This window comes from Dendrobates tinctorius, unplaced genomic scaffold (assembly GCF_039654945.1).
Source record: "Dendrobates tinctorius isolate UK_male_01 unplaced genomic scaffold, ASM3965494v1 ptg000046l, whole genome shotgun sequence".
Classification (NCBI taxonomy): Eukaryota; Metazoa; Chordata; class Amphibia; order Anura; family Dendrobatidae; genus Dendrobates; species Dendrobates tinctorius.
This window is the reverse complement of record NW_027361714.1, coordinates 63,131,060-63,149,224: the sequence shown is the minus strand read 5'-3', so window position 1 is coordinate 63,149,224 and position 18,165 is coordinate 63,131,060. Positions and strand designations below refer to the sequence as shown.

Genomic DNA, 18,165 nt, shown 5'->3' with positions numbered 1-18,165 from the left:
CCAGGAGGAAAACATATATAAAAAGAATACATTTACATACATTTAAAATAGCAGTGGTTTCCAAAGGCATCCTCTCCACCCCCACTCCTGCAGCAGACCTGTGGCCTGACTAAAAAGCAAAGCCGCATGAAGTGGATGTCCCCAAAGTGAGTAGAGACCGAGGCAACATATAATGTGATCCAAAATAGAAACAAAGGAAAGATGTTGGATGGAGTAATTTCCCAAAGACTCTGTCTGGGGCAGGAAGCTTAGCGGGATGGTATGGAGTTATCTCACAGTCAAGTGACAGAGCACTGCTGAGAAGGAAAGATGGAGAGAGAGTGCTCCGGGTGATAGTACCAAGGCTTCAGCAAGCAGAGAATCTAAGCAATGGCCATAGTGACATATGTAGCTTTCCTAAGGGGAAAAGGACACAAAACAACATGCTGAAGAATAGGTCTCTCACTTCTCAGCAAACAAGTATCTGATAGGTTGTCATTTAATGCCAGTGATATGTTCATGCAAATGATCTTCTTAACAGCCAATGACATGCAGTGTCTGTTTACCCGTGACATTTAACATGCACGCGCCGGTTGCGCGTCGAAAACCACACCCATCGACACCGGTGTCTCAAGACCGCTGGTCGCCGATGGGTTGGCATGACAACCCGGGGTCTGCAGCAAACCCTTGTGTGTTGTGAGTTCATTTTCTGGTCTACCAGTTGTGAGTTCTCCTTCCAGGCTCCCTCTGGTGGTAACAGAAGGTAGTGAGGCTAATTTAATCAGTAGAGATCTGCCACCTGATAATGAGGATGATGATTGGACCTCAGGAATCTCAGATTGGATTTAAGACAGCCGACGCCCTACTCTGGTGCTGGTGATTCCTTCTGCTTGTCAGGTCTTGGTTCTCAGCTCTGTTCCAGTCAGCTCAAGCTAAGTTTTTCTGCTAATGTTCACACTTGATTTTGTTGTTCTATTCAGTTTTTTGTGTGGTCAGCCAACCCCGGCTGAGGCTGTGCTGAATTTCCACTCTTATTTATCTGCATTTGCCAATATGCTTTTTGTCCCTTATTAGGTTGGCCTCTTTTTGCTCTGTCTCAGAATATTTCAGAGTGCTGATATAGTGGGAGAAGTCTAGTGACTTCAGGGTTAATTTTGTTATCAGAAGTGTTGGACATTATTTTGTAGGGTTTGGGCAGATTGCAGACAGAGTCTTTCTTTTCCTCTCCTTACTAGTTAGTTTGGGCCCCATCGTTTGCTCAGCCTATTTTCCTGCCTGTGTTTGTCTTTTCATCTTTTTATCACCATCAATACATGTGTGGGGGCTGTCTATTCCTTTGGGGTCTGCTCTGGGGCAGTTAGTTTTCCCCTTTTCTTGCTTTAGGCTTATTTAGTCCTCCGGCCGTGACGAGGCATCTAGGTTCATCGTAGGTACGCTCCACAGCTGCTGCTAGTTGTGTGGTTAGGATCAGGGATCTGCAATCTGCATAGTTACCAACCTCTCTGGTTTTTCTGGGGCTTAGCTTGTTTTAGGTTTTTTTCTCCTCGGTGACCCATTCATAACACCTGTGGTTTTCATAGCCATATTGCTAGGAGCGCTGCCCAAAGGTTTGCGCTCATAGCAAGTAAGCATTTCTGCTCCATAGAGCAGGGCTGCAGCCCTGCTGTCTATAGCACAGGCTATCAGATGATCACAGCTTCAAGTCTCCAATGGAGACTATTGAAGCAGGTTAAAAGTGAAAAAAAGTTTAAAAAAAAAAAAAAATTAAAGCTATAAAAGTTTAAATCACCCCCCATTTGCCTCATTCAAAATAAAGCAATAAAATAAAAAATCAAATATGCACATATTTGGTATCACCGCATTCAGAATCACCCAATCTATCAATATATAAAAGAATTAATCCGATCGGTAAGTGGCGTAACACAAATTACTTTTTTTTGGTCACCGCAACATTGCGTTAAAATGCAATAACGGGTGATCAAAAGATCATATCTACACCAAAATTATATCAATAAAACATCAGATCGGAGGACACAAAATAAGCCCTCACCAGGCCCCAGATTCTGAAAAAAAGAGACTTTACGGATCCCGGAAAATGATAAACATACTACCCAAACCCACATCCCCCGCTAGGAGGAGGGTGACACTTCGCAAATTTAATAAACCATATAAATCTCACAACTGATGGTTCGTGTGAGAAGGAAGAAGTGTTTTAACACAGAAATAAAATATTTGTCTCAGAAAATGGCACTTTTTTTTTAACAAAATTTGGATTTTTTTTTCCACCAGTTAAATAAAAAGAACCAACACGTTTGGTATCTAGAAACTCATAATGACCTGAAGAATCAAAATGTAAGGTCAGTTTTATCATTTATTGAACATGGACAGAATTGCACTTTTTTGCAATTTCATCTCACTTTAATTTTTTTTTCCCATTTTCCAGTACACTATTTGGTAAAAAACAATTGTGTAATTCCAAAGTGCAACTCGTCCTACAAAAAACAAGTCCTCACATGGCCATATTGACAGAAAAATAAAAATTGCTTTAAGAAAAAGGAGAGAAAAAACAGAGACGCAAAAACATAAATACCCCTGGCCCTCAAAAGTTTAAAGACACATTCTGAAAACAATGGAAAGTAGAGAATACTGAACAATAAGCAGCATAAGAATGGTTTAGGCTATGTGCACACGGTGCGGATTCTGCTGTGGAATTTTCCACGCAGATTTTGCTAAATCTGCAGGTAAAATGACCTGCGTTTTACCTGCAGTTTTAGTGCAGATTAAGGCTGTGTGCCCACGATGCGATTTTTAAGCGTTTTTGCCGCAATTTTCAGCGCGAAAACATTTAAAAATCGTATGCAGAACGCCCCCCCATGCATTCCTATGGCATTCCGCACATGCTGTGCTAATGCTGCGCTTTTTTCCGTGGCGGAAACGCATCGCGGAAAAAATCGCAGCATGATCATTCTTTTGTGCGGAATCGCAAAGAATTGCTGCGATTCCGCACCCATAGGAATGCATGAGAAACGCTTACTACCCGCATGTGGCTATGCCCACCATGCGCAAAGTTAAGCGTCTCATGTGCGGTTGGTACCCACGGTGTGGAGGAGAGGAGACTGTCCTCCAGGCCCTGGGTACCATACCCCTGTAAAAAAAAGAATAAAAAATAAAAAAATCGGGATATATTTACCTTCCGACGTCCCGCGCTGCCATCCCGGGCCTCAGCATTCCCAGTAATGCTTTGCAGCAAGGTCCTGTGATGACGTAGTCTCGCGTGACACTAGCGGTCTCGCGAGATCGCTATAGTAACGCGAGACCAACGTCATCACAGGTCTCGCAAGGCATTACTTGGAACGCTGAGGCCCGGGAATGCAGCGCCGGATGCCGGAAGGTAAATATAGTAACATAGTTATTAAGGTTGAAGGGAGACTTTAAGTCCATCTAGTTCAACCCATATCCTATCCTAACTTGCCCTAACATGTTGATCCAGAGGAAGGCAAAAAAAACCCATGTGGCAACAAGTAAGCTTCACATTGGGGAAAAAAAATCCTTCCTGACTCCACATACGGCAATCAGACTTGCTCCCTGGATCAACGCAATATTAAGGAAACTAGTGTATATACCCTGTAATATTATACTTTTCAAGAAAGGCATCCAGTCCATTCTTAAATTTTAGTAGGGAATCACTCATTACAACATCATATGGCAGAGAGTTCCATAGTCTCACTGCTCTTACAGTAAAGAATCCGCTTCTGTGAGTATGCTTAAACCTTCTTTCCTCCAGACGTAGAGGATGCCCCCTTGTCCCCGTCACAGGTCTAAGAGTAAAAAGATCATTAGAAAGCTCTTGGTATTGTCCCCGCATATATTTATACATTGTAATAAGATCACCCCTAAGCCTTCGATTCTCCAAACTAAATAACCCCAAATGTAATAACCTGTCTTGGTATTGCAGACCCCCTAGTTCCCTAATAACCTTGGTCGCTCTTCTCTGCACCCGCTCCAGTTCAGCTATGTCTTTCTTATACACCGGAGACCAGAACTGTACACAGTATTCTAAGTGTGGTCGCACTAGTGACTTATATAGAGGTAAAATTATGTTCTCCTCATGAGCATCTATGCCTCTTTTAATGCATCCCATTATTTTATTTGCCTTTGCAGCAGCTGCCTGACACTGGCCGCTAAATGTGAGTTTGTCGTCCACCCATACACCCAGGTCTTTTTCAGTCACTGTTTTGCCCAGTGTTTTACAATTAAGCACATAATTATACATCTTGTTCATTCTACCCAAGTGCATGACCTTACATTTATCCCCATTAAAGCTCATTTGCCATTTATCAGCCCAAGCTTCTAGTTTACATAAATCCTCCTGTAATATAAAATTGTCCTCCTCTGTATTGATTACCCTGCAGAGTTTAGTGTCATCTGCAGATATTGAAATGCTACTCTCTATGCCCCCTACAAGGTCATTAATAAATATGTTAAAAAGAAGCGGGCCCAAAACTGACCCCTGTGGTACCCCACTGCTAACCGTGACCCAGTCTGAGTGTGCTCCATTAATAACCACCCTTTGTTTCCTATCCCTGAGCCAGCTCTTAACCCACCTACACATATTTTCCCCTATCCCCATTGTTCTCATTTTATGTATCAACCTTTTGTGTGGCACCGTATCAAAAGCTTTTGAAAAGTCCATGTACACCACATCCACTGCATTCCCTTGGTCCAGTCCGGAACTTACCTGTTCATAAAAGCTTATCAGATTAGTCTGACAGGAACGGTCCCTTGTAAACCCATGTTGATATTGGGTCATGAGGTTATTCTTCTCCAGATACACCAGTATAGTATCTTTCAGAAAACCCTCCAGGATTTTACCCACAGTTGAGGTTAAACTTACTGGCCTATAATTTCCAAGTTCAGTTTTTGTCCCCTTTTTGAATATTGGCACCACATTTGCTATACGCCAGTCCTGTGGTACAGACCCTGTTATTATGGAATCTTTAAAGATTAAAAATAATGGTCTATCTATGACTGTGCTTAATTCCTGCAGTACTTGGGGGTGTATCCCATCCGGGCCCGGGGATTTGTCAATTTTAGTGATTTTTAGACGCCGCCGTACTTCCTGCTGGGTTAAGCAGGTGACATTTAACAGAGAATTTTTATCCCTGATCATGTTATCCGTCATGGGATTTTCTTGTGTAAACACTGTTGAAAAAAAGTCATTTAGCATATTGGCTTTTTCCTCATCCTCATCCACCATTTCACCCAGACTATTTTTAAGGGGGCCAACACTATCATTTTTTAGTTTCTTACTATTTATGTAGTTAAAGAATATTTTGGGATTATTTTTACTTTCTCTGGCAATGAGTCTCTCTGTCTCAATCTTTGCTGTCTTGATTTGCTTTTTACAGAATTTATTTAATCTTCTGTATTTAGTTAATGCCTCATCACTACCTACTTGCTTTAATTTGCTAAATGCTTTATTTTTGTCCCTTATTGCGCCCCTTACAGCTCTATTTAGCCATAGTGGTTTCTTCCTATTTCTCGCATGTTTATTCCCATACGGTATATATTGTGCACAGATCCTATTCAGGATGCTAATAAACGTCTCCCATTTTCTTTGTGTATTTTTATGTCTCAGGATATCGTCCCAGTTAATTGCACCAAGATCATCTCTCATCCGTTGGAAATTTGCTTTCCTGAAGTTTAGTGTCCTTGTAACCCCTCTACTACACTTCTTATTAAAGGACACATGAAAACTTATTAATTTGTGATCACTGTTACCCAAGTGACCCCCAACCCTTACATTTGATATGCGGTCTGGCCTGTTGGTTAATATTAGGTCTAGCAGTGCCCCCCCTCTTGTTGGGTCCTGAACCAGTAGTGAAAGGTTATTGTCTCTCATAGTAGTCAAAAACCTATTACCTTTGCTGGAACTGCAGGTTTCTGTTCCCCAATGTATTTCAGGGTAGTTGAAGTCCCCCATAATAATGACTTCTCCTTGAGTCGCAGCTTCATCTATTTGCTTTATGAGGATATTCTCTGTTGCTTCCATTATTTTTGGAGACTTATAACAAACCCCTATCAGTAATTTATTATTTTTCCCCCCTCCCCTTATCTCTACCCACAGGGACTCTACATTTTCATTAGATTCATATATATTATCACGAAGGATGGGTTTTAAGGATGATTTTACATATAAACACACGCCACCCCCTCGCTTATTTGTTCGGTCATTTCTGAACAGACTATAGCCCTGTAAATTAACCGCCCAGTCGTGGCTCTCGTCCAGCCATGTCTCAGATATCCCCACCATGTCATAATTATGTTCCAACAACACTAACTCCAATTCCTCCATTTTGTTGGCAAGGCTTCTGGCATTAGTATACATGCACTTTATGTATCTCTCTGTACCTCTATTCTTTCTTAAATTATTAACTGTTCTAACCCCACCCCCCATGCCACCCCCCACCCCCAATGTCATTATTTGTGCCCAGGTCTCTAGCTGCACTGTCTTCCCCTCCTATAAAAGGAATACCCTCCCCCTCATCCCTAGTTTAAACACTCCTCCCACCTTCTAGCCATTTTCTCCCCCAGCACAGCTGCACCCTCCCCATTGAGGTGCAGCCCGTCCCTAGCGTAGAACCTGTAGCCAACTGAGAAGCCGGCCCAGTTCTGCAGGAACCCAAACCCCTCCTTTCTACACCAATTCCTGAGCCACTTATTAACCTCCCTAATCTCCCGTTGCCTCTCTGGCGTGGCACGTGGTACAGGAAGTATTTCCGAAAATACCACCTTGGAGGTCCTTGCTTTAAGCTTACAGCCTAATTCCCTGAAATCATCTTTAAGGACCTTCCACCTACCTCTAACTTTGTCATTTGTGCCAATGTGCACCATGACCGCTGGATCCTCACCAGCCCCTCCCAGTAATCTGTCAACCCGATCAGCGATGTGTCGGACTCGAGCGCCAGGTAGGCAGCACACCGTTCGACGATCCCTGTCTTTGTGACAGATTGCCCTATCTGTTCCCCTAATAATTGAGTCTCCCACTACCAGAACCTGTCTGGCCTGCCCTGCTCTCCTATTTCCCCCCTTACTGGAGCAGACACTCCTCCGGCTTTCAGAGGACATGCCTTGCTGCAGCAGTGCTACTCCTGCACTAACACTCCCCTCATCTGCCAACTTAGCAAACTTATTGGGTTGTGCCAGATCAGGACTAGCCTCCCTGGTGCTCTTCCCTCTACCCCGCCTTCTAACTGTCACCCAGCTAGCTGCTTCATTGTCCTGCAGCTCCAACCTAGCATCCCCCCCCTCATCTATCCCATTGAGCGTCTGCTCAGTGAGCAGAAGACTCCTTTCCATATTGTCTATGGATCTCAGTGTTGCCAGCTGCACATTTAGATCCAGTATCTGGGCTTCCAAATGCACAACGTGCTCACATCTTGCACAGCAGTATGCACCCTCAACCGGCTGTTCAAGGATTTCATAAATGCAGCATGACGTGCACTGGATGGCATTGGCAATAGTGGAGCACATCCTAATGGGGATTGCACCAGACAATAAGATAAGCAAAAATTAAATTTAAAAAAAAAAAAAGTATTAATATAATATAACAGCAATTCAGTAAGACCTCCCTTGGAAACTCCCTGAATCCAAAGTCACAGAATCTCAAGTCACACACTTACCACAGTTCACACTTACGCTCAGGTCACACTAAGCTCGTTCACACTTGCTCAGGCAGAAGATTTAAGAGGTTTTTTTTTTTGTTTTGTTTTTTCCCCTTTCACCAGCACACCACCTTGCTGCTCAATGCACTTCCAAAAGGAGTTGAGCCCCAACCAGCTGCCCCTTATAAACCCTTAATTACTGTATGAACTCCCACCCTTAATTAACCCCTTGTGAATATAGTTACACCTCAAGATTTAAATGCAATATAGTTAACCCTTAAAACAGATAGTAAAATAAGAGATATACCCCGATTTTTTTTTTTTTTTTTTTTTTAATCATTTTTAACATTTTATCTTTTACTATTGATGCCGCATAGGCAGCCTCAATAGTAAAAACCTGGTCACACTTGTCAATCACTATTTTTGACGAGTGTGACCAACCTCTCAATCACTTTCCAAGCGATGCTTCAAATCGCTTGGAAAGTGCTTGAGAAAATCGCGGCAAAATCGCGAACAGAATTGCGGTAAAATCGCGCTGAAAAAAACGTGCGATTTTTGGGAAGGAGTCCGGCTTTCAGTGTGCGTTTTAACACGCAACGTGGGCACATAGCCTTAGTGCAGTTTTTGTGCGGATTTCCCCTGCAGTTTTCACCTGCAGTTTTCTATAATGGAGCAGGTGGAAAACTGCAGTAAAATCGCACAAAAAAAGCGACATGCTGCTTCTTTTATTCCGCACCAAATCTGCGTGGAAAAATCTGCAGCATGTGCACAGCATTTTTTGTTTTACATAGCCTTAAATGGTACTGTACATCACGTGCAGTTCTGCTGCAGTTCTGCAGGGCCAAATCTGCTGCAGAACTGCACAGAATCTGCACCGTGTGCACAGGGCCTTAGGCTATGTGCACACGTAGGAAAAGTGCACAAAATCCGCATCTCCTGGTAGAATCCGCAGCCGCACTGCACTTACACTTCTTTTAAATCCGCAGCAATTCCGCACTGATTTTTCTGCACCATCTGCACAGCTTTTTTTTTTTTCCATTGACTTACATTGTACTGTAAATCACAGTGCGGATCTGCAGCGTTTCTGCGCGGAAAAATCCGCTGCGGATCCACAGCAAATCTGCATCGTGTGCACATAGCCTTACACTCCATTGTATCATGTAGACCAGGTATGCACAACAGCAAGTGAGTAGTCACTACTTACTGGAAGTTAGAAAATGTAAGTAAATTCTTCTCTTAATACAAAAACAAAGTATTCAGTTTAGACTTTTCAACTTGTTATGTGACATTCAATAGTGGACAATGAGAAAACATGCCATTTTATTTTAATAAATGAACAACAGTAGAACATATTGTAAAAGTGCATTTTTATGGTGCTGTTATGATTATTACATTAAAACTCAGTTTTGCAATACAAATTTAAACCTTTATATATTGCATGCTTCTTTTCATCTTTATTTATTTATACTTTTTTTATTGCAGTTTATATGTACGAAGTATGATTGAAGCTCTTTCCATGATATATGCCATCGAAAAGATTAACAATTCTACCTTACTCCAAGGGATTACATTGGGCTATGAAATTCATGACACATGTTCTCATACTTTGAAAGCCGTTGAATCTACACTAAAGTTTCTTCCACATTCTGCAATATTACAAAGTTCTACAGACTGTAACTATAGAAGAAACATAGGACCCATCAAAGCAGTTGTGGGAGAAACATATTCAGAAATTTCTATTGCTGTTTCCCGGATACTTGGCCTTTATCTAATACCACAGGTATAACTTCATTTAAACTTATTTAGCATAAGCTTTTGTTTTATGGACTGAGACATACGGAGCATATATGTGTGTATATATATATATATACAGTATATATATATATATATATATATATATGTATGTTTATAAATGTATATCTTATTTAGAGCCCATAGGGTGTCCCCACATATCTCAACACATATAAACTGATTTGTGTTTACATGGTTTAGACATGCAAGGAGTAACCTTTTGTTTATATTAGGCTATACGTTGAGTATTTGGTCAGTATTTTACATTCAAGAGTGGAACAATCAAATTTAAAGTATAATAGAAACACGTCACCATGTCTGTATTTATCACCCACTCCTGGTTTTGGCTTACAAATACTGAGGTAACATACAGACCAAATACTGAAAGTGTGAACGTGGCACAGGTCTTCTAGATTTGGTTTGCACTGAAGAACACCCAAAAAATCCCTCAAAAAATGCTTGAAAGACTCTTCCTTTTAATTTCACTGGTAAAATGACTTGGGGTAGGTGCACATGGCATCTTTTTTATGAGGGTACTCTCTATAACCCACCTAAAAAAGCACTCAATAAATGTTAAAAACATCTGCACTGCAACATACTGTAAAACAACTTGAAATGCATATATTCAGTCTATGTTCAGTCTTTTGTTTGTCTTTTAACAGCTTAATGTTTGAGAAGATGTCGAGCTGATAAAAGAGGCGACTTGATCATTCTTCAGTGGCTTCAACTCGGAAGCAGTTTACTAGTTGATACAAAGAAGCCAAAAAAAGCCTAGCCTGTGCCACTAAAAAGACAATAAAAATGCCAAAGAAGAAGCTTCAGGAAAATAAATGCATTTCCTAAGGCATCTCCCTGTAGCAAAAATCTTTTGTTACGCTGGCCTGTAAAAGACATTTTCTGCACATACCCTTAGTGGTCATATGTATAGTCTTTGTTTTGAGCAGTTTTCTTCTACTCCAAATTTTCTCCTGGCGGGAGAAAAGAACTTAAAAAAAAAAGTAGAAGAAAACTGCTCAAAATGATGGAAAAAATTGATGGAAACTTTCCAAACTAGGCACTTTCAAAAAGTCTGCAAAAATTGCTTCAGCCAAAAAACTTTTAACAAATGCTTGAAAAACCTTTAAAACTGCTTCAGGAAATGTTATAAAAAGCAAAAAAAAATGCCACAAAGAATGAGCTTTTACAAGTTGATTCCACTAGAAAATTCATTGTTTTTGACCTCCTCAAAAAAACTCTGTGTACACATGCTCTAATTCTGAAATTATCTAAACTTCATTTTCCTCTGCATTGCTCTTATGTTCTAAGTAAAACAAATAAAAAAATAATATTCTTGTGCTGCTTATTTTTTATCAGCAAGCTTCATGCTATAAAGATGTTTGTATTTGTAATTTTAATTCATACAGATAAGCCCGGCATCGTCTGCTGCAACCTTAAGCGACAAAATAAGGTTCCCTTCGTTTTTACGAACTATTCCAAGTGATACACATCAAATAAGAGCAATTGTGGAACTCATCAAGACATTTCAATGGAATTGGGTTGGAATCATTTCAAGTGACGACGATTACGGACGATCAGCTCAGGATATTTTAAATAGTATTTTTAAACTTGAAGGGATATGCACTGCCTTTTCCAGAACAGTGCCGTCCTATGTAGATAATCCAAATCTGCACACCTCTTTGAAAAGTGCCATAACTGACATACGTAGCAGTACAACAAATGTTCTGGTTGTCATTGCAAAAGATCCCATTGTTGCCAAACTTATTAAAGTATGTATTCAACAGAATATTTCCAAAATTTGGATTGCCAGTGACAGCTGGTCAAATTCAATGGAAGTTATGAGTCTTGAAAATATTCAAATGGCTGGTACCTTTCTTGGACTAAATTTTAAAATGGGCTATGTTTTGGGATTTGAAGACTATCTAAGCCATTTACCATCTCCAGGAAATGAAACCATTAATAATTTTCTTGAAGAATATAGAGAATTAAGATTTGAGTGTACAGAGGAATACAGGCAATATCTGCACTGTATTAATTCATCATCTGAAAACTGTGGTTTTAACAGTTCTCTAGAACTCAAGTCCCCACTTGCATGTCAAATGGATAATCTGTCTTTTGGGAATGATGACTTCTTGGTGAGAAATATTGAATGGAGTAAAACATACAGTACTCATCTGGCTGTTATAGCCATAGCTAATGCTCTTAATAAGGTTTTGTGCACTAATGGATTATGTGAAAAAAAGTTTGACTTCTCACCAAGTCAGGTAAGGTATATACCTATAAATGGTACTTTGGAAATCCAGTAATATTACATTGTTTAGATATTGCTTCAATTGAGATTAAAAACTTACCTTTCAATACGCTATTAAAGCAAGAGGTTAAAAACCAAAATTAGACACACAACACATAACAAAACCTGAATGTCGAAAACCAGTTATGGTAATTAGTTCCTATTACTTTAATAAATATTGCCAATACAGCCAAGGAGGCATTGGGGACACAAACTACCCCCTAATTATACATATGCCCAATGAGGGCCTAGGTAAATATATAAATGTGGCTGTATGCAAGTTAAGTGTCGTAATAACAGGTAAGTGATATGTACCATAAGATTAGCATAGGTAGCTGCCAGTATATCCACTGTTAACTCAGGGAGAGCAAGGTGCACCATGTTTTAAATGTACCTAAAAAGAATTTAGATAAATACACATGGTTTAGAAATTACACAGTTCCACCATAGATCTATTAAATGCAGCTCCTATAATGCCAATGGTGAGTATAGTTCCCTACATTCCCGTTCAACTCTCTCACCCAAGATTCAGATTTCTCAAGGTTGTCAGGTATCAACCGTTTTTGTGGCCCATTAGGATTCAAAGCAGATTCATGCCTGTATCAAGCATCCATTTTTTAAGGACCGTGTAGGGGAGAAATCTGAAGCCTTGGGTGAGAGAGCAACCACATGGAATGGCATGTGGGGAACTATAACATGGTGTACCTCGCTCTTTAGGGTAAATTATAAGTTTCCATGTACTGCAGTCATGAGTGGTGGGAGCCCCACCAATCACAAGAAAGGTGTTGTGTTTCTTGTTAAGGCTCCTTTACATTTAGTGATGCACCAGTGATCCCGACAACGATACGACCTGGTCAGGATCACTGGTGCATCGCTAAGTGGTCGCTAGTGAGCTGCCACACAGGCAGATCTCACAGCGATGTAGCAATGCAGCAGCGGTCGTTACTTACCTTTCAGACGCAGCGATCCTGACGTCCTCCCGCCCGTGTCCACGTGTCACTCGTGGGTGCCAGCAGGAAGCCCAGCAGGAAGCGCCCGATGAGAAATGGAGCTGCACGATCTCGTGCGATCAGCGACAGACAGCGGGGAGCCGGTCGGAGGTAAGTATCACACATAGCGATATCGCTAGCGATATCGCTGCTGCGTCACAAAATCGGTGACACTTTAGCGATATCGCTAGCGATATCGCTATGTGTAAAGGCCCCTTAATTCTCACTGTATATCAGAATGCATCTGGTGCATTTAAAGTCAATAGGACTAATGGAGATGAAATTCAGGTTTTTCAAGCCCATTGCCTCTGAAGTATAAAGCCAAGCCCCTAGCCACGCAGTCTTCCCTCACAAACAATTCTATGAAAAGTTAAATGTATCATTCTAGAGAGCTCATTGAATTTAAAGGGGCTGCTCCCATCAATTAAGTTTCTACCCTAGCTGCAATTTGTTATAAAACAAAAAAGCACACTGTACTCGCCATCCCTGGGCCAACTGATGAGTTTCCGTCATCGGTCTAGGTGTCTGGCATTAGCTGCGGCACTCACGTTTCCTTGACAGTACAGCGGCCAATCAGTGTGCTCAGACGCTCTGCCAGTGCAGACATAATATTCTCTACAGATCCACTAAGTTCACTGATTGGCTGCTGCACTGTTGATGGGACGTCAGAGCTACAGTCAATGCCAAGCATACCAATTGACGTGAAGAAGGTGAGTACAGAACGGAAACTTAGTTGAAAGGGAACAACACCTTTAGGTATGGTATTGTAATAAGTCAGTTTGTGAAAACTCTTCCCTTTTTAAAATTGAGCTATGAGTGGTATTGTTGAAAAGTGAAAGCTTTTAGGAACCACAGCAATTCAACCTTGAAGTTGTGAACCATTTAATGTTAGAGAGCAATGTCGCAATGTGATGAGCATTGTGCAGGTATGTCAAAAACATGCTGCCAACTCAACTAAGTTCAAAGCCCTCAACAGCATTAGCATATTCATTAAAATTGCACCTTGAGATCCATGCATGGGTTTCCAAAGACGAGAAGCTACTTGCAAGCTTTACATCATAAAGCACAATGTTGAGCTTTGGGTGTAGTAGGGAGGAACAAGCCACCAATGTACTCTGAAGTTGTGGGAATGTGTTGTGTAGAATTGTAAGGGTCGCATGGGCTGAGGTGTTCTGTTGTGACCCTAGACGCCAATGAAACTGAGTGTATTTGAAATGTTAACCTCTGCTGAATTTTCCCTCTCAGGTTGCACACTATTTGAGTATACAAGAACCTTAGATTTACAAATTAAGTAAGAAAGGATTCAGTGCAGGTTATAAAAATAAACTGGCCTACAGGCGAACTTGATTTAATTTATATACAAAAGGTAGCAGGTATATGACTTGTTAACTACGTTAACTACATCTTCTGTGTTGGATAGAGGCCCATACTTAGCAGTTAGGTACAAGTGGTGGTATGTTGCTTGCAAGGTATATTTCTAACACATAGGTGTCTATTCCTTTCCATCTCACTGTCCACAACTTACTTCTGTGCCGGACCAGCCTAACAAGTCCCGTATTTCTTCACTAATAATAATCCCAGGTCCAGCCTACATGTCACATAAGGAACAAAACTTTGCCTACTGCTGTCTGAGGGTTCCCATAAACCCACAGTTATAACTTCCTTGGCTCCTGCCTTTTACAACTTTAATTGAGCTCTCCTTACTCTTTGCTCCACTCTCTAGGTCAGAAAGTATGCTCCAACTGTATCTGGATACAAACTGCCACTTCTCAATCAGTTACCTCATGCCAAAACATAATTAATGTTTAGTTATCTAGTCATGCTTAACGTACCAACAATGAGTAATAGATTATGCCAATATCTCACTCTGCAGTGCTGAACATGGGAAACATGTAGTACAATTACGATATATGTTATATGTGCACTTTGAGACCACGTTCGCACATTCAGTGTGCGGTCAGTATAATAGAAACACGAGCACCACTTGTGCATTTTTTTACCCACTCCTGGTTTTGGCCTCCAAATACTGACTTAAATCTGTTAATCTGGCGCATCTGTAAAGTGCAAATTCTTGGGCGGCTGCGTGCTAGTATTTTTAGATAAAATAAGCCCACAGCTGTCTGCTTTACCATTGCTGGTTATCAAAAATAGGGGGAACCCCATGTAATTATTTTAAACTTTTTAATAGATTAAATAAGGCTAAACACCCTTTAGTGCCACATGAAAGATACTAACCTGTGCCAGTTTATTATATGTAGGGGGCTTATAACATTAAATATCTACCAGATTTATTCCATCTATTCTGTATATCTGTTATATCTCTATTCTGAGGGTTCTGGCTGTGAATTTGCTTCACTTGGCGGATGGAGCACATGCTTCTGGAAACATGAACACTATAAATTAAGCAAGCTCTCAGCGCTACAGTGCTGACAAACGTGGATGCTAAATGTGGTTTAGGCAAATTGTGTGAATTTGAAGAGGGGGCATTTGAATTTGGGAGCACACAATTCACTGGATTTCTGTGGCTTTCTTTTGCTTTTCCAGAGCCTTTAAGTTACCAGTAGCATAGAAGCCCCTTATATTTCCGTTAACAGATGACTGACCTGAGTGGAGATTTTCTTTTTATGTGGATTGAGTTAAAGTTTTTGTTGGGAACATTTTACATAACATTTTGGGATCACATTTATCCTGTGCTTTTTGCTATGTGCTTACATTGGGGTTTTCATGTAAATCTATGAATGACATGTGTCACGGGTTTACCAAGACAGAGCGGGACCATAAGACCATGGTGTCTGATTTCACGGACTCCTGTACTGAATAGAAGCATTTCACTATCATATTAAACAGTGCAGGTTTCTGCTAGCCGTGCAGGAGTTAATCTGTTCAGTTGAGAACTCCTGGAGCTTTCCTGCTTTGATGGTCTCAACTGTTCAGTGTTGGCCACTCCCTTCAGCTACATATACTCACAAGTGGCAATCAGGGATTGCCAGTGTTAGTTTGATACTGCCTGATTCTGGAGTTGGAGGTGTTGGTTGTTTGAGGAGGCATTTGGAGCATTGTTCTGATGACTGTTACTTGATGATTTGTCTGTATGCATATCGTCATCCTCTATTTGTTTTTTCCTTCCTTTACTTCCCAGTGTACCACTCTCTTGTTTGTGAGTGCATATTTGTATGATTGTTATTTTCATTTATCCCTGTACATATTCCCTTTTTAGTCTGGTTTATGTATACTGACACACTACAACTCCCCACTTCCCTGGGTGAGGAAGGGGACAGATAAAGGCTGATTTAGAGGCTCAGCAAGACACGTGACCCTGGCGTCTTTACAATCAGAATTAATCCGGGAAGCAGTGATAGCTAGTGCTTTAGGGATACGGAAGGGGCCCCTAACCATGGCATATCATGTAACAGTGCCATGACAGCATGATTCAGATGAAACTCATAAGGGATGTATTCACTGTAATAAGGCAGCAGAGTTACTCTAGACTTCATGTGGCCTCTGTTAAGCAGTGTCTTTATTTTCAGAGGGGCAAAAAACTGTGGCTGGCAAAGATGGACACTGTCTGATCATAAGTCAGACAGAGTCCAATATGTTTCCATCTTCCTCATTATGAAAAATGTTCTGTTGGGGGTTCTGTCACATATATATTTCAGAGATTTACACGGAAACTCCAGTATAAGCCATCAGCAGAATAAATATGAGTCGAGTCTTAATGCTATCATTGGGATGCTGAATAAACAAATCAACAGCATGTCAAGAATTTTTTTTACATCTTATGTAATTTCTTGTGCCATATAAGTGATAAGATAGCTATATTGTTCAGGCTTGTGTGATTACAGCAATACCAGATTTATATTTTTTTATGTTTGTCTACTATCACAAACTAAACACTGTTTTGTTTTGTTTTTGCAAAAACAAGTTCCTGCATCGCCATATTTTGAGAGCCATAATTTTTCAATATTTCTGCCAACAGTCATGTGAGGGCTTGCTTTGTGCAGGACAAATTGGAGTTTTTATTGGTATTATTTTCGGGCACATACCTGTACATAGTTTGATTGCTTTCTACTCAGATGTTTGGGAGGCAGAATGAACAAAAAACAGCAACTCATGAAATATTTTTACGTTTAAAGTTTGCGCAAGAACATTTAGACAAGCCTGTAAAATACTGGAGGAATTTAGTCTGGTCAAATGAGAGCAAAATTTAACTTTTTAGATGCCATAATACACATCATGTTTGGGGCCAAATGGCACTGCAGATTACCCCAAAATCACCATACCAACAGTGAAGTTTGTAAGTGGGCGCAGCATGGTCTGAGGCTCTTTTTCAGCATTCAGCACTGGCACACTTCCTATGATTGAAGGCAGGATGAATGGACAAAAGACATTTTTGATAAGAATCTGCTGCCTTCTACCTGGATGATGAACATGAAATGAGAGTGGACATTTCACCAAGACAATGATCCCAAACACACAGCCAAGGTAGCTCTCAATTGATTTCAGAGACAGAAGGTAAAGTTGCTAGAAAGGCCCAGGTAAATCACTTGACCTGAATCTCTTAGAAAATTAATGGAAGGAACTAAAGCTCAGAGTTCATTAAAGGAGACCATGAAACTTTCAGGATTTGAAGAGTATTTGTGTGGAAGAATGGACCAAACTCATACCTGAGCAATACATGCAACCAGTTTCTCTGTAAAGGAGGCATCTAGAAGATGTAAACTTCTATAAAGGCTTTTTTACGAAGCATGAAATACATTTCAGTAAGCGTGTTCAATTCTTTTTCCCTGTGTCATTTCTCATCATTTCACATAACTTAATTTATGAACATTTATGGTTTGATTTCTTTGACTGTGTGGATTGGATGGGTTGTTACCGACATCTCATCAGAATTTCATATCAATAACACCTTTAGAAATATATTCACTTAGAGAAAATTGGTGTTGTGTTCAATACCTATTTCACCTGCTGTATGTATTTATTTGTATTATAATTTTTCACTTTTTTAAACTTTTTTTTACTTATTGCCTCCATGGAACATAATGTTTTCCTGCTCTGATAGCAGATCTAATACACTGCAATGCTTTTACATTGCAGGGTATTAGATCAGTCTCTCGCAGACAGTGAGGAGGCTTGTCAGCTCCTCCTCTCAACAGGAACTTATAGGCCACCAGTCCTTGGTGACCCCCATGACAATCTTTCAGCTCGGGGTCACCATGCAGACTATCAACACAAGATAATTGCAATTGTGTTGGCCGAATAGAGCAGAGAGGGAGCTCTTTCCCACTGCAAGCAGATTGATTTCGCTGTCGCAATTAACAGCGCTTTCAAAGGGGATAAATGCCCTTGATCAGAGCTAGCACCGACTATGGGCGTTTCTGCGAGGCATCAGGTATGAGATACAGAATAGCTTATGCCCGCTGATAATTGTGTTGGTTCTGCAATTGATCCGACTTGA

At 40.6% G+C, this 18,165-nt stretch overlaps 1 protein-coding gene across 1 annotated transcript in view; it reads left to right on the top strand.

Annotated features, from left to right (window-relative positions):
* The window catches only part of LOC141089497 (G-protein coupled receptor family C group 6 member A-like), a 61,246-nt gene that overhangs the window by 22,951 nt on the left and 20,130 nt on the right, over positions 1-18,165 (top strand). Inside the window, exons 2-3 of the mRNA XM_073575950.1 lie at positions 9,126-9,423; positions 10,838-11,695. Of these exons, the coding sequence (XP_073432051.1) occupies positions 9,126-9,423; positions 10,838-11,695 (1,156 nt within the window). The remainder of the gene's footprint in view (positions 1-9,125; positions 9,424-10,837; positions 11,696-18,165) is intronic.